Raw genomic sequence first — 27,811 nt, 5'->3', positions numbered from 1 at the left:
CCCCCACATGCACGGTCTCAGCCAAACAAGACAGTGCTCTTCATGCAAACCTAGTTAGCCCTTAGGGAAGAAAAAACAAATGCACATAACTGACCCTGAAGCTTCTTACTGAGCATAGCAATGCTAAAAGCTGTTCTGCCTAGAGATGTGAACTTAAAACAGCTCTCAAACAAAACTGCTTTTTTGTCTTCTCCCTTTTTAGTCCCGTGTTGCCACATTGTGGTCAGAAATGCTTTTTTTAAAAAGCATGACAGTTCTGGATGTTTTCTTTGACTGAAATCAATATATAATGTAACATGAAATCATCTGCTTTAGGGAGAGAAGAAAAACCAGCTGCCACATCACCAGGGTTCTGTCTGCCTGCCACCCTGTGTACGTGTGATGGGGACAAAAGTGATTCAGTTTTTGCTGAAGTGTCTATATGTGCTCTAAGAACCTCAGCTCAGTCTCATGCCTGCTATTGCAGTTGCTCACTGTTGTACCTGATTTACCTTTGCCCTTTAAAACACAGATGGGATTCCTGCTTTCCACCTGCAGCTCATTCCCTGGCTGCCAAGGGGAGCACAGTTTAATGGATGAGCTGAACTCTGTGCTGCCTGGATGGTAGGTGGTGACGTAAGTGTGCATAATTGAAATGCATCGATTTCCCTGGAGTGCAGAATTGAAAGGCAGGAGGTGAAGCCAGCAGGATATGTGCTCTTGATCTTGAGGGACAGTGAAGTAAGGCAGCAAAAATGCAGGAGCTGCTTGCTTTGCTGTACCTCTTAAGTGTCAGCAGCCTCAGCTGAGAATTTGGAAATTGCTTAGAAATGAACTGATTTTGTGTTGCAGTCAAATAAACCTCATAATGAAGGTTTTGTGGAGCCTGTCCTAGCTCTCCTTTAAAATAGTGGTGAACTGGCAAGAAGGGGGCTTTAAAAAAAGTGGAGATTAAAGGCTTGAAACTGAACACAAACTGAATGGCACTAATTGAGATTAATTGTTGCTTTATCTTGTCCAGCACTTTTTCAGTAATCTTTCATCTTGCTGCTTTGAAAAGTAAATAGATTTTATAGTGAGGACAGTATGTGCTTTTGTGGCTGTAGGATTGTTTCCAACTAAACTTGTCTTCCTTTTTTCTCTGAAACGTCTCCCTTCTGGATCTTTGGGTGCACTTGTTACCTGTATAACTCCGATTTATAGATACCACGTGAAAATCCCTGCTGATTTGAAAAATTTGAAAAACTGGGTTGTCTAGTTGAGTCAACCTTTTAGAGAGAAAAGGTTCTGGAGAACTGTGTATTTTGGCTCTGGAAAGAAAGATGAGAAAACACTGCAGAAATGGTAGTTGTTAAGGCTGTGGTTGCTTTCTGCCTGCTTAGGCAAGGCCTAATTAACTGCTTTCTTCTAAACATATAATAATTGGGATATCTTTAGCTGCTTTGTGGTACAACTTCAGCCCATGAAAGACAGAACTTCATGGATGGTATACATTCTTCTGAACAAAACATAGTCCAGGAGAGTAGGCATGCTCTGGAGCTGTGCTCTTGGTGCAGCTTGCTAGCTGAAGGTGGTAAATCAGGTTTTCAAGCTGAGTTAAAGTAACTTGTGGAAATTAGATTTTTGACTGTATTTTTGATTCAGAGCTGTATTGGTAGCTTACAACCTTTTCTTTCATCAAGAGAAACTCTCTTGTCTAAATAAAGTATGAAAACTTGTGAAATGTTTCTCTGAATTCTTAGATAATTAGATGATCACACCTAAAATAGAGCAGGTGTCAGATGCTAAAGGTTGTTTTTTTCCAAGTTACAATACACCCAGTGTATTGCTTGCCACTACAGATGGGCTGTGATTGTCTTGTTTGTATACTTGCTTTTTTTTTTTTTTTTTTTTTTTTTCCTGTGCTTACCTCTGCCTCTCTATCTGAAATCTGTGCAAGGAAACATGCCAATCAGTTGGCACAGGTATTTTATGTGCCCTGTGTCAGGATTCCAGAAGAAACAGGATCAAGATTGTCTTTTGTCATCTTCTGTAGCTGTGTGGAGGAGGGCTTGAGCAGCAATGTCATGGGACACTTGAGAAGTCTCAGGTGCTGACCTGTGAACTCAGTGAGACAAATATATTTTGTCAGGCACCTGGCCAAGTGCTCTGAAAACAGTCATGGAGAGTGGGAAGAATATTGCACTTCAGATGTTCTATTCTTAAGCATCAAACCTTATGGTAATTTGCATCCCACGAACTTATTACCCCTGCACAAAAATAAAACTGTGGATATTTGTATAATTTTCCTGCAAAATTATAGGAAACATAATCTAGACAGCTAAGACTTTATTCCTCCTGTTATTTTTTTAAGTAGTCTAATTTTAAATTACTTGAACAACAGACTTCCACAACTTCCCTTGAGTGTGCCAAGTTGATAATAGAGCAAACATTGAGTTGGACTCTGTTCCACAGCAGCCCTGATGTGGGTATGAGCTTTTCTGTACTGCTTTGTCACAGTTTCTGATGGCAGCCCTTTGGGCTGCTCTGACTGATGTTTCTCCAGAATTTTTTTGAAAGCTAGTTAGCTGTAGCCCTAAAAAGTACAATTAAGACCCTGGAACAAAATTTTGCTAAATGTGCAGCTACTATGAGTGCAAGAAAAAGGCAGTGATAAATCAACAGGTTTTTAAAATTGAAATTAAATATGGGGATGTTAAAAGAGCAGTTGGAGCCTTTCTTAAAGGGGTAAGCAAGATGAAATAAATCTGCATTTTTAAAGAGGAGTGTCCTTAAAGCATGCAGAAGATTTAATGGGTAGATCCAGACAAATAATTTTTCTTCTTTCTTTGGCTGTTAAGCAGGCTGGCTTCTTGGCTTTGCTCATGCAATTTCTAGTTAAACTTAGTGGTAATGCAACTTTACAAAAAGTCAAACAAAAAAAAAAGGGAACTCGTTTTCCCAGACATGTCATACTGAGGTGATTGAAACTTCTTTTCTTTTTTTAAGTACCGACATAAATATTTCCTTCTGCCAAGACCTTGCTGATTTACAATTTTTTTTAAACTTTCACTGACTTTGAAAACTAAGAGAGATTTGTATATTTCTTCCAGTGTCTGCCCTAAGGTATAAAGATATGGATATCTTCATGATTTGCATGAAACAGCTGGAGATCCCACAATGGCCTAAGGGATGGATCTCATCTCACCACAAACCTTGTGTTTGTTTTCCTCTTCAATTTGTCTTGTGATAGTTGTGCCATGTGGGGAGTCAGGTCAAATCTCTGACCTGACTGAAGAGGCTGCTTGTGTTTGGTTTGAGTTTCCAGCATGGTCTTCAGTTGAAACTCATTTCCAAAATCAGGAGGAAGGGAAGCATGAAATAGATATCCTAGATAAGTGAAGTGTGGGTCCATATGTCTGGAGATCTAGGTTGCTATCTGCTGTTACAGCCTCCAGTTATGCATTAACAGGAAGGTTGTGTGGCTACATTTCCGACCACAAAAGTGCTGTTCCTTTCTGCATTATCATCAAGTACTTAATAATACCAGCTGATATGATTTAATAAACCCAGTGAAACCACAGGACTGGAAGAGAAAGTTGTAAAATTCAGGAACTGGTTTTGATGAACAAGCTTGTTGTCTTTGGACTTTCTCAAGGTGGAAATGTCTGTTAGCAGTTCTTTGGAGGTTGGTACTGGATTTTCTCTTGGTCATTTCTTCATTTTTGACTGAGATTGCTTTTAGAAGTGCTCAGTTGTAGGAAATGTACAATTCGGTGAAAGGAATAAATTTTGAAATTTAGAATGGAAACATAGCAAGACAAAAATGAAAGCGAAATAGACTGTATTCCTTGTTCTGTTCTTGCAGTACTATAAATGTAGGAAAAATCTAACACTTGATTCTTCTGAGATGTATTTACAGAGTTGAGTGTAGCTGACCTGCTGGTGATGGATAACAGCTTTCCCTTTGGAATCTCCAGTGCCATTCCAGTGCAGTTATTGGTGACCGAAATAGTCTGAGGAGAGCGTCCTTAAACTTCTTCCAGAAGATTTCTCTGTCCCCATGCTAGAAACTATTCCCTGCACTGTTCTTGGAAATTGGGAATGGAGAGGTGGTACTGCAGGGAATAGCTCTTCTTTCTAGAAGGGTTTTCTCTTCACTGAAGGATCTGAAAACAAAGAGGAGGAAAAAGAAAACCACCAACTGCGGCTTTTCCTGCACATTTTTTATGGCAGATTCAAATCTTAAGAGAATTAAAAGAGTTTTGGTTGTCTTATCTCAAAAATTCATATAATAATGATCTGTAAAGTATTGCTAATGATATCAAGGTATGGAATAATTTTTTAGTGTTTTAAATTAAAAACTAATTTAATTTAAAAATGAATTTCTGGTCTTCTAAATCTAAAGAAACCTGCTCTGCTTTTTCTTTAAGTAGTGAACTGTAAAGCTCAAGGATGGATTGAAGTTATTAATTTATTTAAACTTAGCAATAAGGTAGCATGTTTTAAAATTAGGCACTTCTATTCCTTCCATAATCTTAAAGCCTTAGACAGGGGTTTGTGTTTGAAATGAACTTTGAAGAATTGAATTTTAAGGATTTTAGCAGTAATTCTCAGAACCCTAATGTGTCTTCTTGGGATGGGTTCTTGGTTTACTTGAGGAACCAAGTCACTAAAGAAAAAACTTCCCATAAGATCTGGAATACTTGATATTGAAGCTGCATATGTGCAGATTTCTCTCTTTAAATGAAACCAAGCTTGTTTTAAAAATAGAATCCCTGACTTTACTTTTTATGTGAGGGGAAGGATGAATATATGTGTATGAAATGCAGAACAAACTCAGTGTATACTTCTACAATCGCTAGCTGACCTCTTTAGGCTAAAGACTTGATTCAAGTTTGGCTAGAAATTGTTGGCTGGGATATTTTCTTCCAAGTTTTAGCATAAATTGCTAAGTTTTTGAGCAAGTCTGCACCATGACAGGGTATGGTAATGTGATAGCTGAATTTAGTCTTGGACCCCTACCTGGCCTGCCTGCTGAGAGAAGAGAGACACTGATCCTGTGCACTGAGGACACCAGAAAAAATGTCCCAATTTCACTGCTGGTATCCATGTCTAGACTAAGCCTTTTCTAAGTCTAGACTGAAGTTTTTTTCCCTGGAAAAGACTTAGTGCTGCTTTCCCTGTTTGCCAGAGGATTTGACTGGAGGTAGTTGTTTTCTAAATAAACACACAAATTATTGCTTATTTTCTTTTAACAAAAACTCTTTCTAGTGTAGACCTTTGACTGGAGAACTTCAGTGTTTCAGTGAGACTTGCTCAAGTGTTGTTTGTGGGACAGTGTAAAGAAGTGTGTTCTGTCACCCTGCATCTGTCACCTCAAGTAACCATTGCTCAGGAAGTTGTTTGCCCACAGGATCAGACTTGGCATTTAGGTGGCTGGTGACTGGTTTCAGGCCAGTTGCTGAAAGCAGTCTGGCTCAGTCTTTCCTGGGCCTTGCCCCTTTATAAGTGCTGAGGTGATTAACTTCACTTTTAGACTGCTGGCGGGAATGCACTTGCAGCTTTGACCTGGTAATCCTCTCAAATCCTGTCTCCAGACCCTCCTGTTAGGGGATGAGAAAAGAAAGACCCTGGGTGTAAGAGGGCTGAGGAGGGCTGCTGATGCTTCTGCAGTCCCACGTGCATGTGTGTAACAGATTCCCATTAAAAATTCTCTTTAAAATAGATTCCCTTTTTAAAAATCTGCTCTTTGTAGGCTCTGCTGGTTTCTTAACCTGTCTTTTCCCCCATGAGCAGCCTTTTTTTTCCTAGCAAAACCACTTTTTTACCCAAGTATTCCTAAGTAGATACCATGAACTGAGACTAGAAACAGCTTATCCCAGAGGTGAACTTTATTTTATAGAGTTCTTTATATGTCAAAATTAAATTGGTAAGCCTGCAAAAGCTAAAGCCTCTTGATTACACCCAAACTGAATCAGGGGTCTTTGAACTGGACAAACAGCTGTTGTTTTAAATCATATTGCAAATTATCCCAAAAGTGGTTTTGCAAAGGCAGAGGTAGATAATTTAACATTCAAGTGATACATTTTTGATTCTTCTCTGTACATCAATATCTTTCCTCACAGCCTTGTAACACCTCCAGCACAGGATAAGAGAGTAATCTTTGGCTTTGAACTATCTATTTAAAACCTTGTGGTTCACTTGCCAGCTGCATAGCTATTCCTTGTTCCTCCATTGCCAGGAATTGCACTCTGCCTTTGGAAAACATAGCAGTGATTTTTTAATCCTAATATTTTTTGTTGTTAGGTGTGCATATACTTTTTGATTTCATTAGATTTCTCTTTCATATTGCAGCTTGTAAGAAACTCATGTGTTCTGGGTCAACATCTGGACCAACATGACACTCAATCACTTATTGAGAGTCTCTTAAATGTTATTTTTGATTCTGCCAGTGCTTGTTTGCTGCAAATTCAGATCTTTAAGAACTGTTTTCAGGGGGAGAGGAGACAGCTTAGTTAAACCCTTGGACTAGGTGTTGCCTTTGTTCAGAAAGTGGAGTGTAAAAATGGGATTCAGAGCTTCAGTACTATCTGCTAGAGAAGCTTCATGTGTTGTCTTCATGGGTTAAGCTTTCTTTTGTTTAATGTTCCATTAGGCCTGGGAATAAACAATTGAATTGGTTTCAGGGCAAGGAGGAAATCTGAGAACCTTATGAGTTTCATGAATATAGGGGAAAAAGTGACTTGCTGCTTTTGGCACCCTTGACTTTACCTTCTAGGGTGATGTGTGCTGGGACTTGAGTATCTATCCTCTCTTGTATTGCTTCAGTACATAAAAATTAATCTGCCTGGAGGTTAAATATGCAGGTCTGTCTGTTGCAAGAGATATTATGTTAGGCTTAAAGCATCCCTTGTGACTCTGTCCTTGGAGATGCTCAAAACCCGACTGGGCACTGTCCTGAATAACCTGTTTTAGCTGACTCTGCTTGGAGCAGTGGGATCAACCTAGGCAATCTCCAGAGGTCTTTTCCAACCTTAATTATTAGTGGTTCTGTGACTTAGAATTTCTTAGTTTGACCTACTCCTCAAGCAAGAGTTTTAAGCAGTTTGGATCGGTGTAGTTCCCTAATCAACAGCCAGATCAAGTTTCCTAACCAAGAAGAGAAAAGGAAACATGGATGCCTTTCCCCCAGAAATGATCTGTCTCTTCTGCAGCTGAATACTGATCTGATGAAAGCTGTGTGGCAGACCTCCAGCTTAATCCTGTCTGGGTCACCTTAGTACTGATTCCAGTTGTTAAGTGTAGCCTGGTTGGGACAGACTAGTTTTTCTCTGCATGCACATGGGCTGTTTTTCCATTAATGGGTTGTGTTCAGTGGAGGAAACCAGGAGAGGAGCGTGCTGGAAGCTTCTCCACGCTCTATTCTGTCTGTAGAAAGGACTGCTGAGAGAATGAGCCACCTAGCCTGGTCCTTGCAGTTACAGAGAGCTCTTGTCCACTTCAGGTGGTCATTTGTGTGTCTGTGGGCATCATACCCAGTGCTTGTCAGGCTGACCTGAGACAGGATTGAAATAGATGTGGGCACAGACTGTGTGTGATGTTCAGTTCTAAGTGAAAGTCAAACTCACCTTTAATAATGGATTGAGTTTGTTTGCAGGTGTTTTGCATCCACACCTGCCTTGCTGCAGGTTACTTTGCACTGATGTCAGCTTCTCCCACACATTGCCTACATGGCTTTAAATTCTTCTAGGGAAAGCAGGCTTTAATAGCAAGGTACCTGTTTTGTTGGCCATTTTCATTAGAACCTACCTTGCCCTGAATTTACTTACATAAACCCATGTTAATTTGACATGTGGTGTAACTAATAAATAGCTCCGTGCTAGAAGTGAACTGCCTTGTCCTGTGGAGTGGAGGAATGTGGGAGTCTAATGCTTAGGTCTGGACACACAGTCAGTAAATGCTGGTGGGCCCATGGAGAGGGTGTGTGGGTAGCACAGATGTTCTCTCCAGGGTGTCCTGGCAGTTACTGAGTCACCACAATGCTGGGTACCCCTCAGGGTTCCTCCCCACAGTCTGCAGTGAGATGAGCTCTAGACCCTCCATGCAATACCCTGGTAGCCTGTTTTCTCCAAAACCAGCAAGTGTGATGGGCCTAGGGGCACGTGGAACAGGTAGCAATCCAAGCTACAGAAGGGAGCACCTCTTGCATCCAGTGAACAATGCTGTATTGTGCTTGTCAAGGGTAGAGTTTCACATTTCATTACAGCTGGATACTGTGAACTTGCTGCTTTGTTCTGTTTCTTTAAGGTATTACTGCATCTCAATCTATGGCTGTTGATAAATGTGCCAGCAGCCTTGGACTGAATAACAGACATGTCTAAATACTGATCTTTCTGTTAAACTTGAGACCCTGCTGATCTGCTTAATGACTGTATTACTGTCAGATCTAAGGAGTTAGCCAGGGGACTAATGAAAGTGAAGTCACTGTTCCATTGCATAGGTGGAAAAGGGAAAACAGAGCTCATTTGAGATCAGATTAGAGCAATGCTGCATCAAAAACACTGTTGGGGTATTTTAGTTATTTCTAAAAGCTATTCAAAGACAAAATAATTTTTCTTCTTTTGTGATAATGGACTCCTGGGCAACATATAATATATGCTTGGAGCACTTAGAACAGTACTTATCTCTTAAATTGTCTTATGTAATTTAGTGAAGTGATTATACCCGCATAGCTTGTAGTCATCTTACATTCTTTTATTAGCTGTGGGGACACAGATGTGGCATAAATTGCCTCAAGTATTTCTTTGCATAGCTTTGCCTTTGAGGGAAAACAACATTCAAATTTCATTTTCCAAAGTAAACAACATGCAGGAGCATACCAGCAGCTTTTAGTAAGCTGTTCTACCAAAAGCACACTTGAGATTTCAAGTTTTCTTGAAATTGTATGAACAGCCTTTGCAAAAACACTGTTACCAACACTGTTTCTGGCAGCTCTATGCACACTGGCAAAATTCTGGAAGTCTCTTGCCATCTTCAGCTTTCAAGGCTGTAATTGTTTAAAACACAAGAAGCAAAATTGCATCCATCCTGTCAAGGAAATGGAGTTTCAGATGACAGGGTCACCTTCCTCACGCTACTTCCCACCCCACACAACACTTGTCAGAGGACAGAGGGTTACAGGAATGGCTGCAGGATCAGTTGCTTTCACAGAAATTCAACTTCATGCAGCTAAAGGCCTTGAACCTGATAATTTTGCACAGCCTTCAATAAACCTTCAATAAAGCTGTTTTGCTTTGCATGCATGTTCACAGTCATGGTTAGGAGCATGTAATTCTGGTGTGGCACATCAACTGTGTGTGCATTGTCATGTCTGCATCTATACAGTAATATCAAAGCACTGGACTAGTTTGGAGACAAATCCTAGTATGTGGCCTGTTTCTTTTCAATTTCAGAAAACTGTATTCTCTTAATAAACTGAACTTGCCTTGGACTTTTTGTGTTGGAGAGTGCTCTAGAACTCCACTTCTCTGATTTCAAATACTGAGTTGCAGGACAAAAGCCAACACATTTTTCTTTCCACTCCTGGAGGTGTTCTACCCTGTTTTTTATATTGCTGTGAGTAGGTCAGGAAGTAGAGGAGACTGGAAGGGCTGACCACAGCCTGTGGGAATCTTCCACGTGAAGCTCCACCAGTCACCTGGCCCATGGCATTGATACTGCATCTCTTTTCTGAAAAGACTGCATCCAAATACCATGGTTGTTTCTTTCACAAAAAGAACCAAATTCTGTTTAGAAGGGGAAGAAACTAATTTGGAGGGGAAGGGTTCCTGTTCTTGCTCTTAAAGGATTAGGGCTGTATTTCTCTGCCTGTGAGACCAACTCTTTCTGTAGAAAGAACTAGAACTTGTAGGATACACATTGAATTAAATTTAATAATGTGAGGCAATCTGATGGCCTTTCACTTGGAAATATCCGAGAAAGGAGAAAGAGGGATTGCATTGATCAATGGGTACATTAAAATGCATACTAGCTGAGGATTGTAGAGGTGGAAGAGGCTAAAGCCATCCCAGAATGGGCAGGAGAGGGATGTACTCTATACCCTATTGTGCAATTCTGTTCTGAGTACTCATCTGGTCAAATGCACTGTACAGCTGTAATTCTTCTTAAGATCACACAACCTCCCTACCTTTCAAACTTCTAAACCCCATACCCAACAATATCCCAGTTTTCTCTTTGGGAAGCATAGGAAAAGAAAGCCTATCTTAGTCCAAGAGAGCTTGATTTGACCTTAGCATAATGAAGGTCAGGGGGAGATGTCTATAAATAATAGACAAGGGCATGGTCTATAAGTATATGTGGGAAGGGAGGGAAAGCTAATGCATAGGTCAGCATCATCACAGGAACAGAGAGGTATAAACTTGGCCTGGAAATTAAAAGAATGCTATTGATCATAAAAACAACTGGCTCAGGAAGAAATGTGTGAGTTGATAATGGATGAGACCTAAAGCATTAATAATCTCACTGGCCAGCCACAGTGTGACAAGGGTAGGAAATTGCCCATTTTTATGAGCATTAGATCCTTTTGTCTGCCTTTTGCTCTTCAAATAAGCATTTCTCTGTTACTCCCTATAGTTACAGAACATAATGCAGAAATTACAGCAAAAGGTGCATGCCCAGCCACTAGTGTCAGCCAGAGAAGGGAAGTGAACTTTCATTATGGCAAGGCCCTTAACAACATACTTCAGCTTTTGTTCAGCCAGGCAGTTGGACCAGATGATCACTGTAGGGCTCTTCCAGCTGGAATAGTCTGTTCTATCCTAGAAAATAAACAAGAGTATTACTGAAATTAAAGGTTTAAAGCAAACATTGCATATTACTTGTGGTCACTCCCAAGTATCTCAAGAACCAAATATTGGAGAGTTTTCTGGTTTGCCCCAGGAAATAAGATTTTTTTTTTTCTCTGCAGTTAAGCCAGATCTTTTGAGTCCATGGGAAAAAAACACACGATAATTTCTGGGGTGTATGTATGGGAAATGACAGGGGAGTGGAAAGTAGACATGGATTTTACTGGTAGTTCCCAGTATAATAAAAAAATCCTTTACATTTCTCAGTCCTCAGTTTGGAGAAGACTAAGCTTTCTTAATAGTAGCATTTGCTTCTGTTAATGTAAACTAATAGTAAATATATAGATACTAAGTTGCTTACTGCCAGTGAGCAACTAGAGAGGAAGTAGTTTTCAGATGTTGAAGACCCCAGATTGTTCTGTGCTGTTAATGCTCTCCAGGAGTACTGTATGGATTTTCAGGAAAGCAGCTACAGTCATGCTATGGTGCTGCCACCACTCTTGGTCATTCCCAGTTTACAGAGCTGTGCTCTGCTACCAGTCTATTCTGGCTGAAAGCAGAAGCTGAATGAAGCTGAAGAAAGTACTTTTGGATTTCAGTATTTTTCTTCTCCAGATATGCCAGGAGCAGCCTGTTGGTATTGTCACTGAGAAAGTCACAAGTGACCTGCAGTCTGTGTTCCTTCTTGCTGCATTAAAAGCATTTTGGAAAAGGGTCATTCTGTCTAGTGCTCACATACAGGATGTAATGGAATAAGAGATTGTGGAAATTACACAGTGTGAGTCCAAGGTCCAGAACTGAATCATCAGCCAGTGGAAATCTGGACTGCCCTGTGAGACAGATCCTGGCCTGTGAGCAGCACAGGAGCAGAGCAGTGCCTCAGTCCTGTCCAGCCACACTGGGCAGTCATTGTTTCACACTGCAGTCTGTGAGCATGGTGAGCTTTGCCTGTTAACCAAGTGCACACACACGTGTTACGCAAAAAGTGCTCGTAGCTCCCTTGGTGAGGGCTCTCAAACCCACATTAAACAAAGGGAATGCTTGTGCCCCCTGCTTGGGCTGCTTTCTCTGCCAGATATCCTCAGCTGAACCTCCCAGCTATCTGCCTCAGACCCCCAGATATCCTTGCAGAGGAATGGCCTTTATCCAAAGGAGGATGGAATTAAAAAGACTTAAACAGAACAGTCCTTGAGGATGAAAGGCAAGGAGAGATGTGTGCTAGGAACAAATTCTGCTGATGGCATCTTTACACTTATGTTGGTTGTAATCTCTGACTAATTCGGACCAAGTCTTTTCATGTCCCCACCAGTGCAGCTGTATTTGAGGAGACTGGTAATGTCTGCCTCTGGAAGTGATGACTGCCATCTTCTTCCAGGAGCTGCTTGCCAAAGCCTCAGGGAGAGGAGGGTAAATCCCAGAACCACCTCCACCTCTTTCCTCTAGCTGATTTCCTAACAGATTTTCGTTGGCTCCAGGCACTGAGCTTGGCATGGTCTTTGCTGAGAGGGGCATCCTGTGGGTTCCAGGGCTGCAGGGGAATCGCTATCTGGGTAATTGAAACTGCTGCATGTTCACTGTGAGTCAAATGTCCGGCCAAGTGGGGATGGTGCTGCCTGGTTACTATTTATAACTTATGTAACAATATGTGCGATTGGTGTTATCTGATATCCTCTGCTGAACTGGAAGTTCAGTGTTGAGAGTTTTGGTTTTGCCATTCTCTGCCTACAGTTTGGATTACTTCTCAAGATGCTGGTATATTTTGTAGCTTGAGAGAATGCAAACTCTTTATTCTGTCTATTTGTCAAGATTGAGCCAAAATGTTGAACTGCTTATTTGCTTGCAATGCATTCCTGTCTCCTGGTAGAAGCTTTCCTTGTGCCTGTGAGGAAAATGAATGATGGGGAAGCATTAGACACAGCAGATTGTGTAACAGAGACAAACTTTCATTAAGTTGATAGATTTCATCAGTTGTCATTTGATGTCATTGTCTCACAGTTTGTTAGTTGCTAAGGGTTTTATTTTGCTTTGCTTTTTAAAATTATAACCCTTACTGAGGATTGTGGGCATGCCGGAGTGCAAAGGGTTGGTATTCTTACCTTGGAAAGAGGATTTACATGAGTAAATTTATCAAGGGTAAATACTAAACTTAAGTTTAACATACTGTCATAAACTCCAAAATGTAAGCATAGTAAGAGTATTTTGAGGAAAGGATGTGATAGACTTTCTTTCCCTCTGAAATTAAAGTCATGTCTACAGGAATGCAGCCTGGGAGAGGTTATGGAGGGGGTTTGTGGGTTGTGTGGAATAGACCTCAACCAAATGATCTAGTTTATGAAATAAAAGTTATAGGATTAATGTGTGGGTGTGTTTTCTTCCTGTGACAAATTGGGATTTAACATTGTCTCCATTGAACATGCTCACTATCTCTTCTGTTACCTAGAAGTCCCATGCCTTTAGAGTCTGATAAATAAAATTTACTGTAAAAATGAAGTGTAACTCCATAGTGAATCTGACCAAGAAGATAAACCATGATGGAAAGTGGTCTCCTTCTGATTCCTTTCAAATCCTGCTTGGTGCCCTGTTCAGACTCTGCTCACTCAGTAGTGCTCTTGCTGAGGAGTGTAATTCTTCACCTCTGCGAAACAAAATGAAATTGCTTCATTGTGTATTATGGTCCAATCTAGTGACTGATGTGGGAGAACAGTACATGGCTGTGGAGCCTGCAGGGCTCAGAAACCCCTGACCTAACCTAGATCGGGTTCGTTGTCATTGCCATTTCTGATTTTAGGTGCTTAGACAGACTGCAGAGCACATATTGTCATGCATAGCTTGGAAGGAGAGAGGAAGGCTGGGGTAGTGGTTTGAGTTACAGAAGCAGGGTACACCCATGAGTGGCTATAAACACACTGTGGGGTTTTCTTTGGCTGCAGAGAAGAAGTGTCAGCCTGCTCTGTGGGAGCTTGGGTCTTATTGGCCATGCATGGGCTGGGGACGGGCAGATTGGAGCATCAAACAGCTGGGATGCAGAGTGACCTTAGCTGCAGGTGAGTCTTTGAGATGCTGTTCCTGGCTGGACTTTTCTTGTTTAGGGAAAGGAGGTGGCAGTTCTGGAGATCTGGGTTTAAGGTCTGATTTTTTTAGGTGTTCTTTTGATTCTGTATGTGTCTTTTATGTGGTAGTTATATAGGCTAAGGTTGCACCCATGGGTTATAGCATGATCCCAACCCTTCCTGAACTAGAATAAAAGCTTGGATTTGTTGGGTTTTTTTTTTTTAAAGTTCAGCAGTCTCTAAATGGTGGTTTGTGGGTTGGAGAAATCTTTACAGCTCTTTTATTCAAATGTCTTTTTACTTAAGTTTCTTGGCTCCCAAAAGAGTCTTGCAAGATGTATATAGGGAAAATGATTCCAAAATTTTGAACTTCCTCTGCTTTCTGTAATCAGTCTTTTTCCACAGAAAATGGTTATACATCCACTAAATAACCTGTAATCTGTTTGAGCTGTTCTGTGCAGGGTATTTCTGATGTCATACCTAGTTGACTGTGTAAAAATGGTGAAATTAGGAATCTTCTAATCCTGTTTTCTAACTCCCTTGTCGTCCACCACTTCCTTTCAGGAAGTGCCTGCCTCTTTTCCACACCCATTCCAGCTGAGAATTGGAAGCAGCACAAATAAAACTTGCTATTGCATGTTCATTTTTTACTGTAACTGGAATATTTGTTTTGTGAGAATCTGGATTTGCCAAAGCACGGAGGGGTGAGCCCTGGAGTTGAAAGTCTAGGCATCATATCTGCTGTGATTAAAATAAATGCTGTCACAAATGACCAATCTTCGAGCTTGCTTCTGAAGTGCTAAATACTTCTCTTAATGACTGATGAAAATGAAGAGGGCTTTGGTAAATTCAGCCTCATTTGGATCCCTTGACTCTGGGTGATAAGTAATCTTTGACCTATATAAGGGGGAATTACAGAATCAATGAGGTTGGAAAACACCTCTGAGATCGTCAAGTCCAACCTATGACCAGACACCACCATGGCACTGCCACGTCCAATCTTTCCTTAAACACCTCCAGGGACAGCAACTCTGCCAGCTCCCTGGGCAGATGTTCCATGACCCTTTCCTTGAAGAAACTCCTCCTGGTGTCCAGTCTGAACCTCCCCTGGCACGGCTTAAGGCTGTCTACTTGTTCCCTGGGAGAAGAGGCTGGCCCCCACCTGGCTGCACCTCCTTTTGGGTGGTTGTAGGGAGTGATAAGATCACTCCTGGGCTTCCTTTTCTCCAGGCTAATCAACCCCAGCTCCCTCCCAACTTGTGCTTCATACCCTTCACTGGCTTTGTTCCCTTCTCTGGCTAATTAGGTAATGAGAGAGAACTGGAGCACATTAAGTGGAGGCAACTGCATATAGGACAAAGCAAGCACATACTACAGAGGGTGCTGGACCTTTTCAGTTTTTTGATCTCTGAACCATTTTACATGCTCAACAAAGACTGGTAATTTTTATCCTCTTCTTACTTGCAGATCCTATGGTTCTATCTGTCTCTCTGTTCCTGATGATTATCTTTTCTCCTTTGTGATCACTTTTGTGATCACTGCAGTCTGTGTTTTGGTGCTAGTTTGTGGCAGATAGAAGCTTTCACTTATATAAATTTTTGCAAATGTTGATGTGAGTTTCATTACAGAATATCTTTTATGAGATTTTTTTTTTTCCCCCAAGATAAAAATACAGGCTCTATTTGTTTCCTCCCTGTGCCATGGGATGGTTTGGGATGATGAGTGCACTGGCAGAATCTGGAGACCTCAGAGGACTTGGCTCACTGGACTGCAGAGGTTGTTGAAGTGTGTTTGTAGCCTTCAGTCTTCATTCTGCTCAGAGTTTCTAGTTGGGGCAGAATGGTGTTCTTGTTCTTGAATGTTCAGTAAAGCTTTTCTTAAAAAAGCTGGTGTTTCTGGTGTTTCTTGTTGCATACACAGCATATTGACTTGGAAAAGTGAATGGGTCCATGTCCTGTATGGAGTCAAAAGCTGATATATCTTCTTGTGCTAAGGCAACCAATTTGTTTTATCCCCATTTATTTCTATCCCCATAGAAATAAAGTTTTGTGAAAGTGTAATTTTGGTAATTTTAGGAGTCTTTATTTTCATTTGTTTTTTAAATAGGCACTTTCCTAGGGCTATTAGATAATATTTGTAGAACTCTGGGGAAATCCAGCTTGTAAAACTGGGTGGGAGCTAACTTTAGGATGTGTTTCTGTGTTGAAATGTAACATCAGAACAACTTCAAAGCATTTCAGGTAAGAGAATTTAACTGTTGCTCTGTAACATGGTGGTGTGGGAATGACACCTATCCAGCTGTCTTACTATTATTCCCTTATCATCCTCTGAGGGTACAACTACCTCTTCCTTGGTATAGTTTCCTTTTTTTTTCCCCATCCAGCAAAAAGCATTGATCTGTTTCTCGGTCTCTTTCTTTGTTACTGTTCATTCAGTGTAGGGAGTGCTGTGATCAAAGGGTTGTATATGACAGCAGCAGCCAAGTATGCTTTTTGAATTCTCATAGATAAAAGGTTGTGTTTTGTAGGTCAAATGCTCTCAGTAGTTGTGTTGTGGCATTGAAGAAATGGTTAGTCATAAGCAATGTACACATTTTTCCTTCTGTACCTTGATGTGAATTTGGGAACCAAAATGTTTTCTGTAAGTGCTTCTGTATTTGTATGTTTCCATGTTCATTTGTATAGTTAGTGTTTCTTAAGTCAGTACTGGGTTGAGTTTTTCTTGACATGAGAATTCTGTGAACTGTTTGGCTATGTGCTAAGAACAGGTTCTTGTACTTGCAGTCAAGTTCATATTTGGTTTCTCTTTCTCCCGCTTTTGGCCTAGCTTGGGAGGGAGGACAGACAGACAAGAAGTGGAGACCCAAAAGACTCTCCCATGTGGTGGGCAGAAGTGACCAGATCAAGTTTAATGGTGCATTAAAACACGGATTTTTGACAGCTTGTTTGCTTGAGTTTTGAACGTGATGAGCAGGAGCAGATCTAAATCCCATCTTAAAACATGCTGTGGACAGTGCTGACGTGCCCCTTTTCCATCTGGTGGAAAAGGGAAGCTGCAAACAATGGCAACCACGCCTTTGTCCTCCTGCTTTCCCCTTCTTGGGCTGCGTAATATGGAGCTAAAATAGTTGCCTGTTTTGGCTTTAGCTTTTCTTGTCAAAATTGCTCTTTTTTTTGCCAGCTGTTCCACAGTTTTACCACTGCCCTAAAACTGCAGTTTTTGACACCTGCGTTCACTTAGAAAGTCATGAACATATTGTATAAAATCCATTTTTTTGCAATTTTAGCTAAAAGAAATTAAATCTGGAAAATTAAAACAGAACCTTTTTCATTTGTTGGAATAAAGATTTTTTTGTGTGTGGCTTCCTAAAGAAGGAAGGCTTACGGGATTGAGCCATTTGTTCATCTGCTTTTCAGTTCATCCTTAATAACTTTTGAACAACTTCATCCAGATTCAGTGAGGAATGAGACTCAAAGGTAATTGGTTTCCTGCAAGAAAACTGGAGGCCGGGTGGAGGAGAGAGACAAAAATAGGTGTCCCCATGTCTGTAGCATAAGCTTAACTATAATCTGTGCTTAGGCTTTTGCTAGCCAAGTTGCAAGTGTGTCCTGGCTGCCTGGGTGCTGCAGTCATCTCGGAGTTTCCAGAGCATGTTACTGAGCCTTGCTTAGGCACCAGCTACAGAAGGGGCCATGGAAGGGAGGCAAGGGCATGGGGAATGTTGTTGGACAGTAGTTTTATATTCACAGACCAGTTTGCTTTCCAGTTCCATATTGTATTACCACTTCTTCTCGATGCCTGACTCCTCAGAGGTTTGTCTGTCAAGGGTGCATCTGTGGTGTTTGTCTGGCTGTGAAATAAGTCAAATGGAAGAAAGCATTTACATTGTGCTCAGAGAAACTCAGCATTTTGAAGTGCAGCTGGGCAGTTACTTTGGCAAATGTTTTATTCACTCCTGGTTTAGGCTAGAAAGAACAAGCTGTGAATGTAGTTGGAATTAACTCAGTAATTTCTGATGGAAAAGAAAGAGATGGCTGAAAAATACATTCTTGTAGTATTTTATTTTTTCCCTGGGCTCAAGTCATTGCTTGAATGAACACTTTGAACAAAATTAGGATGGAAATGTAGAGGGGGTGATGACTCATATAATGGGGGTTTATTTGTGTGAAATATATAAGTCCTGGATTTGCAACACTTATAGCAGAACTTCAATTTGTACAACCAAATTCATTACGTGTAGAATTTACAAAATCTCCTCTTATCTCTTGCCTTTGGCAGAAGTAGGGCACTGGGCTTTCTTTCTCGTGTACGCATTTGATAAAATATTCATATTCCTGCATCTGTGGTGACTGTGTGAAGGAAGCACCACCTGGAATTATTCACTGCCTACATCTCTGTGTTTTTCATTGGTTGCTTTTGTCCTGGGCGAGTACTGGAGATCCTGAGGGTGCTTGGAGCTGTGAGTCAGTGACAACCTCCTGCTATTATTGTAAATAGCAACGCGAGCACTGTTCTTGCATGCGTTTTTCCACGGGCTTTGTCTTTCTCGCCCAACGCCGCAGCCAAGGAATTCACCGAGCATCTGAGTCAGCAATCAGCTGCCTCGAGACAAAACATGCAGGATACTGCAGGCTTGCAGAACAGCCAGCAAGGCACACAAGTACCCTGGAAACCTGGCAAATAATTCTTGCCTGCCCTTGCTTTCCTCCTGTAATTTCCATGTTCTCTGACGTGTTGCTCGCGGGTTCCAAGGGCTCGGGGTGTTTACATCAGGAATGCAGAGTTCTAGGGAGTGACCTAATGTGGTGACTGAAGCCTCAGTGTTTCACCTGTGGGCATAACTGATTTCCCAGGCTGTGAAACGGGATTTGGGCACAGCTGCCGTGCTAAGGTGCCCCTTGGAATGTGCTGGCTCAAATGACCTGCTTTCTGCAGGTCTGGCTGCTCGCTTGGCAAACCTTGGACACACAGCAGTAAGTTCCTAGAGTGAAGGGAGGCTGGGTTTTAACTTTTGGGTCTTTGCGCAGTGCCAAAACAATGCTGCTTCATTCCCTTGGTGAAAAACTACAGGAGAAGCAAGAGTAGGAAATGATCCCTGTGATGTCCTTACATTGTGGTATATCAGCAGTGGAATGTGAACTAACAGACCTAAATTGTGACTCCGCTTAATTTAGGTCATGTAACTTCAATTGCTTTTTCTGAAGAAGTCTGTCATCCAAAGCACTGGTGTAAAGTGAGTGTTTGGGTGGTAGAGTGGGGGTGCAAGAAGTTGGGGGGGAATGTAAGAGTATTCAGCTTGAAATGCTGTGCTGATTAATGAGGCATATGACTTTAGACTGTAGGTATTTTATTGTGTTTGTATGACACAGAGACACTGAAATAACTCCTTCAGCGTTAGAGGTGTTTTGTTGGAGTGCATTATAATATTCTTCTTGAGAACAAAAGAGGAGACACAAACCTTCAGTATCTAGTGGAGAGGGACTTTTTACAAGGACATGAGTGATAGGACAAGTGGGAATGGCTTCAAACTGTTATAGGGCGGGTTTAGATTGGGTATTGGGAAGAAGCTCTTTACTATGAGGGTACTGAGACACTGGCACAGATTGCTCAGAGAAGCTGTGGATTCCATATCCCTGGCAGTGCTCAAGACAAGGTTAGATGGAGCTTTGAGCAGCTTGGTCTAGTGGGAGGTGTCCCTGCCCATGGCAGGGGCATTGGAGCTAGGTGACCTTTAAGGTCCCTTTCAAACCAAACTGTTTTAGGGTTAGACTTAAGCCTCTGTAGTAGTGCAGTGGTTTCCCTGAGGAAGACTGAAGCATGTTTCCAGCTTCACAAGAATGAAGTTAAGATGGACCATAAAGAGAGCAGTTCCTATTTGCTTAGTGAGCAGTACTGATACGGGCATGGGCATCACTATGAGCCAGTTAGAAAAACAGTTTCATGGGTACTGAGTCCTCAAGGTGGTTGTTCTAATAAAGTTAGAATTGCATTCTGCACTATTGATGTACTTTGACTTCTGCAGGACTTTTATTTTTAAAAGCTGCCAGTTTGTTATGTGAAGGTCTCCTTTGCTGCTTCTAAACATAAACATGTTAGGCTGGAAAGCGGGAGTGCCCAAATAAACTACTGGAGAGCTGTTCATATGGGAGGGGAAGAGACATGAGCTGTAATGTTTGACTTGGCTTCCTGTCTGCTGGAAGCAGGAAAGGAGCTGGTGAGAATCTAAGAAGTTTATCCAAGTCCACATATTTCCCTTTTTACCTTAATACCCTTTGCAAAAAAAGCAAAGGGCAAAAACCACCTCAGAAGTGCTTTCACTTCCATAGTTTGTGCATATGTTCCCATGCTGCCTTTGTATCTGAAGGCAAACAGAACTATTCTTTCTCAGCAAGTAGGGTAATGTAGTATATATACTTAGTGTTATGTATAAAAGAAAGAAAGAGGTTTATTGCATATAAAAGAGAGAGGAAGAGAAGATAGCCTTCAAACAAAATCTCTAATCATTGCCCATACAATGAATTCTGTAAGTCTCTAGCCTGCTTCTGAGGGATCCCAGAAGTGAGCAGCAGAGCTCATGATAGCAGATCTGCCTCAGCAGCTACCCCAGCTACCACTTAAAATTTTGTATGGACCTGTATATCAAAAGAAGTTGGAAACAACAGAATAGAGGAATTAGTATGGCAATCTTAGCAAGTTCATGCACCAGCCACATTTCGCTCTTATGCTGTTCTTTTACTGATAGAAATATGTGTATAGGTTTTAGTTGGGGAAAATGTTTATACTGCTTGATGCAACGCAGACAAGCTACCTTTTTTTAGCCTTGACATATTTTCCTAAGAAATGGGTTGCTATTAGCAGGTTTAACTTAGTTTTAAGATCACTAACCATCAGTAACTATCACTGTGCAAAAATCCACTCTTGGCTATCAGCTTGTGCTGTGCCATCTGTTTGAGATGAGATCTGTGTCTTTTTAGAATGAAGGCACCAAAGCTTATTTTACTGATGGAGCACCAGCCCTTGAAATGCTTTGTGGCAGTAGTGTTTTTAAGGCCAGCCCATAACCATTGCTGTGGTGTCACATGGTAACTGTGACACAGAAGGTTTGCCTGTTCTCTTTTACAACCTCTGCCCTCTTCCAGACCTCGTGTAACATCTGCTTGTTTACTTGTAACTTCTCTGCTCTTCCTGCAGTATGAGTTTTGATAAAACTTCCAAGACACTGGCTCAGGTTAAAGTATTTTGTGATTTAACAGAGATGTGAGATGTGCCTCTGTCTGCAGTGAGGCTCAGTGAACTCTGGAAGCCTCTGCTTCAGTCAGCTTGGGCAGAAATCCTCGGGATATCAATTAGCTGAGGACTGACTAGGAATCTGGGCTCTCAGTTCAGCAGGCATAGACAAATTTTGGAACAAAAAAGAAAAAGCAAGTTCAGTTACACTCTCTTCTTTTTGTTTTCTAGGTTAATAATGCTTGTAAGCCAGAGGTGAAAGTGGCTCAGCAGAGCAACATCGGGAAATCTGGCAGACTGGAAGAGCACAGCTGCCTCCCTGGGCAGCTGCCACGTGTGAAGCATGGAGGAAAGTAAAAACGAGAAGGTGAACCAGGCTCATGTTCTCTTCGACAGATTTGTCCAGGCTTCCACCTGCAAGGGGACTCTGAAGGCTTTCCAGGAGCTCTGTGACTACCTAGAGCTAAAGCCCAAGGACTATCGTTCCTTCTATCACAAACTCAAGTCCAAGCTCAATTACTGGAAAGCCAAAGCCTTGTGGGCCAAATTGGATAAAAGAGGCAGCCATAAGGACTACAAGAAGGGGAAAGCATGCGCCAACACGAAGGTAAGAGCTTCAGTCACCGTGCTCCAGGCAGCTATTACCCAGTCCCTCTGGAACACACACTGGAAAGGTATGGATGTGGAAGGATAGTGCCTGGTGTCACTGTAAAGCATGGGAAGTTTCAGGAGCGTTGTCACTGTTTTAACATTTGATCAGCAATCAGAAATTCCTTTGTCAACACCAGATGTGACTGCCTGCCTGAATGTTTGTGTTTTATTCAGGAGAAGCAGCCAGCAAGTTCTTAACATTGTAAGTTTTTGTGGCATCAGTCCTACAAGATAGATGGCTTGGAAAATCTTAATTGGTAAACCTTTAATCTTGGTTATCTTCTTTTTGCCTTTTGACAGTAACAGGAATGTGTGCTGTTGGAATCTAGGATACAAAATATGCATGTTTGGAAAATTCGAGTTTTAATTTGAAAATTCTCATGACTCAAGAAAACTGAACTTATCTGCCAATTTGACAAAACAGACTCTTTCCCATTATTTAGAAAGTGATCATCTATATTCTAGGTTTAAAGGAAAAAGTATGCTATGGAAATTCATGCAAATTCTTTTAAAAAGGTTGGTATGTGTGGTATTTAGTGCAAGAATTCCTGCTTTTACACACACACACACACACACACACACACACACACACACACACATACACAGAGCATTTTACTTTTTTTTAACCTGAATTATTGTGAGCTGGCATTTAAGTGCTGCACCCTTTGGACAGTGCAGTTTGAAAGCAGTTCTTTATATAATTTATTGAAATGTGAATAGAATAGGTGATTTTGTAAGTAATCAAGCAGTCTTGTTTTTTCAGAAAAGACATATAGTGCAGAATAGGATGAAATTAGAACAGGATTCTGTCCTCCTTCATTGAGGACAATAGATGCTACTCTTTCTCTTGAATAGTCACCTTTTGAGAGAAGAAAATAGTTTAATTGAAAGGATTAATGACTAATTCCTCAGTATAGAATTGAGGGAGAAAAAATCTTTTTTGGAGAATGTAGTTTCAGATCTGTGGACTTATATTTTCCCCCAGCTGAATATTAGAAAGTCATGTTAGTTTCTTAATTGTTTATCTTGTTTCACTTTCTAGTGGCCATTTTCATATGGATGGAGGCATTTATAATGAATTACTATAGTAACACTTGGTAAACACATTCATTATAAACTCATTAATTTATGATGAATTACTGTAGTAACATTCTGAAAATCAAACAATTGAATACTGTTGGTAGTCACAACAACACCCCAAAAATCCAGCTGTTCAAGTTTACATTTTTCAGGTGACATAAGAAAGGAAGGATTTACCAGAAGATAAATGTAGTAGGTTTTGTGTATGCTTAGAAATAAGCCTTGCTAGTACTGTGAGCATCATGGGAAAAATTCTAAATTTTCTGCAAAATTGATTGCCCTATGCATTCATTAACTTCAGGAATTGCTCTTACTTTGAATGCAACATAATGGTTGGACTGAACTAGGGTGTTTAAGTCTGTGAAATGAAGATAGGTGGTTTTTATGAAAGAGAGAGGAGGGAACAAGATGTAGAGATTTTGAATTTATTTGAATAATAGACTGTAAGAGTGATTTTTGCATCTAGGCTTTGACTGTATTTGTTAACACTGTGGAAAAGGTGGGTTCAATAATAGAGATGAAACATTAAAGAAGAGATTTAATGGGCAGGTAAGTGGATAGTGCTTGATTGTGAGAGCATATAAAAAACCAGATGTGAGTGGAGGGTGACATCCAGCTATCAGAAAATCGAGTGTGGCATTTACATTGATGAGAAGTGGTGAACTGAGTTTGGAAGGACATTAGAGCTTCCTTTGGTTGTGCTGGGCTTGAATTAACAACGAGGCAGCCACTGGGAAATGTTCCTTAGAAAGGTAAAGATTTTAGCTTGGCCAAAATGTAACCAGCTCTTGAGTTGAAGTTTTGTGAATTGACAGCTCTGACAAAGGTGATTAAACCAGTGTCTCTGAGTGAGGTGATGCAACGACAGTTTATGGAGGAAGATCACACATGAGATCATGGGTGAAGCCCCCTGGGAAGGGGCAGTGAGAGGAATGAGAGAAATGACAGTCCTTCAGATGGTGCTCTGAAAGAATAACTGGAGACCCAGGGGAGTACCAAGGCTCAAAAGTCATCAGAAAAGGGTGTGATTTGAATAAATACATGTAACCAAGTGTCTTTAAAACAGCTCTTCATGTGGGGCTGTCCCTCATTGAATGATGAGAGAGAAACCTCAGAACTTGCTGATGTTGGTGTGAAGGGTAACGGTGATGGGGGTGGCCAGTGACTGCAGTGGATAAATTTTTTAAACTAAACTTCACTATGTATTCCTCTTATCTTTTCATATATGTTTCTATTAATTTCTTGTTTCCTATCCAAATGCCATTAAATGTTTAAATGTAGTTCCTAAAAGATAATCATAACTGTTCAAAGCAGAGGCCTTTTGAGAACTGAGTCATGTCTGATTTGATATTTCCTAACTCACTTAGCTTTATTCCTAATGTTTAATGTAATTTTCAAACTGCTGATTAAAAGGTACAGAAATTTAAGTGGGCATGTGGAGATGATAGAATTTAAAATAAAGATTAGGGTTTTATCCATGCCAGAACAGAAGTCAGTCATTTCTTTAGGAAGCCTGGCTTCTGTACACTTGAACAAAAACCCTTCTGAAGTTTTCCTACTTTGTATGATAGCTCTTAATTGCCCATTTGAAAATTGTTCAGGGATGAGGTGCTGTGCCTGGAGTTGGGCAGTTTGTGTACGTGGCCAGCATCCAGGCTAACCAGAATTCAGATAATCAGAGTTCTTGAAGGCGTCCAGGACATGATTGTTGGTTCAAATGTAAATAGTTACAATTGGTGCTCTCTCTTCATTGGTTCTACAGAGAATACAGCATTTCAGTTTGCATTTGATGTTCCATTACCATGGCATTGTTACTGGAAACTTAATATAATCTGTCTGAAAGATCTTGAGCAAGAAGTGTTTTTGAAGGGTGAGACAGCTTCAGTGCAGGGAGTTGCAGCAATTGCTTGGAGTCACTGAGGGGAAAGGGGACAAGGAATAACAGTAGCTGCCTTTATTTGGCTGTATTTGGCATGTCGTGGAGTTACTGCTGTCTGGGAGTATCAGAAGTGGAGTTTTTATGAAAGCATTAGAGGTGGAAAAGAGTCTTTTCTAATTTTAATTGTGCTTAGAATTTATGTTTTGTAACAATTTCATGTTTTTGCAATGGTATTAAAAAAAAGCAACTTTGACCATAAATTCCTTACCTGAGTGTTTTACATTTAGAACATCTAGACTCTTAAACATAACCTAAATGCTTTTAACCACATCCTGCTATGATGGATGGATAGAGGAAGGATTAGAGAGGAAAAAACTTTTAAGTTCCTGTGGCACAATTGCAGTAAACTGAAACTAAAAACTAGTTTATAACTTAATGAAACCTGAGTTTGAATAGTCTGATTTTAGTAGAATTACAACAAAGTACTATTGTGTACTCCATCATAAATATTTTGTATGTGGAAATTTGTCAAAGAATTTGTCAAGAAAGTCACACAATTTAGGATGTTCTTGTTGTTTATTGAAATCCAGGCTCTTTGAAGATTATAGTTGTCAGCCAAGCAAAATTATTACCTGGATAAGTATGATATGCTGAGCTAATTTTCTGAAAAGCTTAAACAAAGAAAGACAAGGTGGTGTTTGGGAGTTACACTTAGCTACAAAGAAAGCAGTATTAAATTGGAAGAATATAGTAGATCCTAATTGAGGATCCTTTGTATCAAATTACAAGATGGACACCTGTTCAATATACAGTTTTATTTAGGTATTTATCAGCTCAGAGGTTGGGTGTGCCTTTTGTTCCAAATGCTTTCAGGTTCCTGCAGCCACTAGAGAAGCAGTGGTATTATTATTCCCTTCCTTTCCTCTAGACTTGGATCTCTGCCCTCAGATTTATGTGACTTCTTATCTTACTCAGTAGTCTTACGTGGCATTTGCATGCCAGTAGCTGTGTCATTGCTGCTGTAACTTGGACTGGTTTTCCATCATTCAGGCTTTGCATTTGCAGTTTCATGGTGCTTGCAGAGTTTATGGCCCAGTCAATAAGTGGTGAGAATGTGGCAACTTGTAAAAATTGTCAGATGAGGATGGCCACCAAACACAAAGTTTTGCTCTTTGGGATTGGTTGTTTATCAGAACATTGGCTCATGGTTAAATTTTGGCATACTTAAGAATTTCTCAAAGACCTTTCTTGAGCAGCCAAAAGGAACTGGAAAAGAATCACATGGCAGCAGCAGACAGCTCATAACAAGGTCTTTATTCCGTGTCTCTGGTTTACTTGGTAGAAATCAAAGTACAATAATGATATGAAAAATTGGACTGTGTACTGTATTTATGTGACTGCACATACCAACACTTTCTCTGTGGACCTCGGCTTCTGTGGGTCAGAAGTGTCTCCTGATTATCTTGGGTTTTTAATCAGAAATTATTTTGCTGCATCAGAAGGTACTTCAGTGCTAGACACGCACGTATTTCACATTCTCAAGCTGTTTATTAGTGTCTGATGGTGTTTGTGAGTAGAGTGGAAAGAGATAAGAGAAAGTGAGAGCTTTCATAGAACAAAGGTAGGGTTGGAGGAATGTGTCTGGTCACACAAAGGTTGGTTTATGTGATGTTCACTTCCCTGAAGTCTCCTTTGCTGCAGTAGTGGAAGCCCCAGAGCACCAAGAAAGGCATAGTTTGGAGTGCTCTGACTTGGCTACTCTGTGTTCTTCTGTTACTCTAAATGATGATGTTTATGAAAACATTAGTGTCTTGTGTTTATCTGTTATGGTGTTGCAATGCTACTGAAGATTTTCTTAAGAAAGGCCAGCTCAGAGTCTGGAAGATGAGAGGAAAACTTGTCATTGGTTTTGTTTTAGTTTTCTGGGTGTTGTTTTGGGTTTGTTTTGTTTTGAAGGAAAAAAAAAAAAAAGTAGTGTGAGAGGAAGAAGCCTTCAAAAATATTGTTGTTCTCCAGGTGCTTATATAGCTTGAAGAGTATGACTTGGCAGCTCTTCTTACAGCAATGGTTGCAAGCACACAGCTTTACTTGCCTGCTTCCTGAGTCTTTTCACTGCTCTGCAACATACTTCATTTTCAGGTCGTGGCTTCTGCTTATCAGTGGTAGAACTTGTCAGGTAGAAATAGGACTGATGTGAAATTTCAGCTTATGTTTCAGACAAAGAGCACTGATCCCTAAGAGCCGCGGGATGCTCGGAAGCTGCTGCAGAAATATCCATTTCCTCCAAGGACTGTGCAGTTACTGTGTGCTGGTTGTTTTGCAGTGTCTGATAATTGGGGCTGGACCCTGTGGCCTTCGTACAGCCATCGACCTGTCATTCCTGGGGGCCAAGGTGGTGGTCATAGAGAAGAGGGATGCCTTCTCCCGCAATAACGTGCTGCATCTGTGGCCATTCACCATCCACGACTTGAGGGGCCTTGGCGCCAAAAAGTTCTACGGCAAATTCTGTGCAGGATCCATAGACCATATCAGTAAGTACAGCCAGGGCTGGGCACAGCAGCACTGCTTCTGCCTGCGGGGAGAAGGTCAAGGTGTGGAGTAATGGAAATTCAGCCTACACCAGTCCCTGCTCTCCAGTTGTTATGGCACAGTTCATCATTACCTTTGCATTGTGTGCGCTGGGCTAGTTGTGGGATAAACACATGCACTCATCTCTTAGACATTCCTAAGGCATAGCTTCTTCCTACACTGAAAAGTGCACTTAAAGCTCTAACTTTTTTTTTTTTTTTTTTTAATGGATAATTTTTCTTTTTTTTTTTTTGCTGATGCATTCCTGCAGCTGCCACATTATTCTGTTTCTCTTGAGCAACTAGTAAAGAAAAATTAGTGCATGCTTTTGAACTTTCTTGTGAATGTCAGTGTGGAGAAAGGAGGAATGGTTTTGGCTTTGTTAATTTTCAGAAGAGTGATGAAGATGTGTTTTGATTAAATAGATGCTTATGTGTTAGAATTGAGAATAATCTTGATGATTTTTAAATTCTGTTAAATCAGTTTTCTTTGAAAGCTGAATGCTTTGGTGGAGCAGGAGTTACTTTTCTTTTCTTTTTTCTTTCCCAAAA

At 40.8% G+C, this 27,811-nt stretch overlaps 1 protein-coding gene across 1 annotated transcript in view; it reads left to right on the top strand.

Moving 5' to 3' along the window:
* The window catches only part of MICAL3 (microtubule associated monooxygenase, calponin and LIM domain containing 3), a 168,421-nt gene that overhangs the window by 43,982 nt on the left and 96,628 nt on the right, over nucleotides 1-27,811 (top strand). Inside the window, exons 3-4 of the mRNA XM_056508446.1 lie at nucleotides 21,314-21,689; nucleotides 27,016-27,223. Of these exons, the coding sequence (XP_056364421.1) occupies nucleotides 21,426-21,689; nucleotides 27,016-27,223 (472 nt within the window). The 5' untranslated portion in view covers nucleotides 21,314-21,425. The remainder of the gene's footprint in view (nucleotides 1-21,313; nucleotides 21,690-27,015; nucleotides 27,224-27,811) is intronic.

The sequence above is a fragment of the Oenanthe melanoleuca genome, chromosome 1A (genome assembly GCF_029582105.1).
Source record: "Oenanthe melanoleuca isolate GR-GAL-2019-014 chromosome 1A, OMel1.0, whole genome shotgun sequence".
Taxonomy (NCBI): domain Eukaryota; kingdom Metazoa; phylum Chordata; class Aves; order Passeriformes; family Muscicapidae; genus Oenanthe; species Oenanthe melanoleuca.
This window is presented reverse-complemented; position numbering and strand designations above follow the sequence as displayed.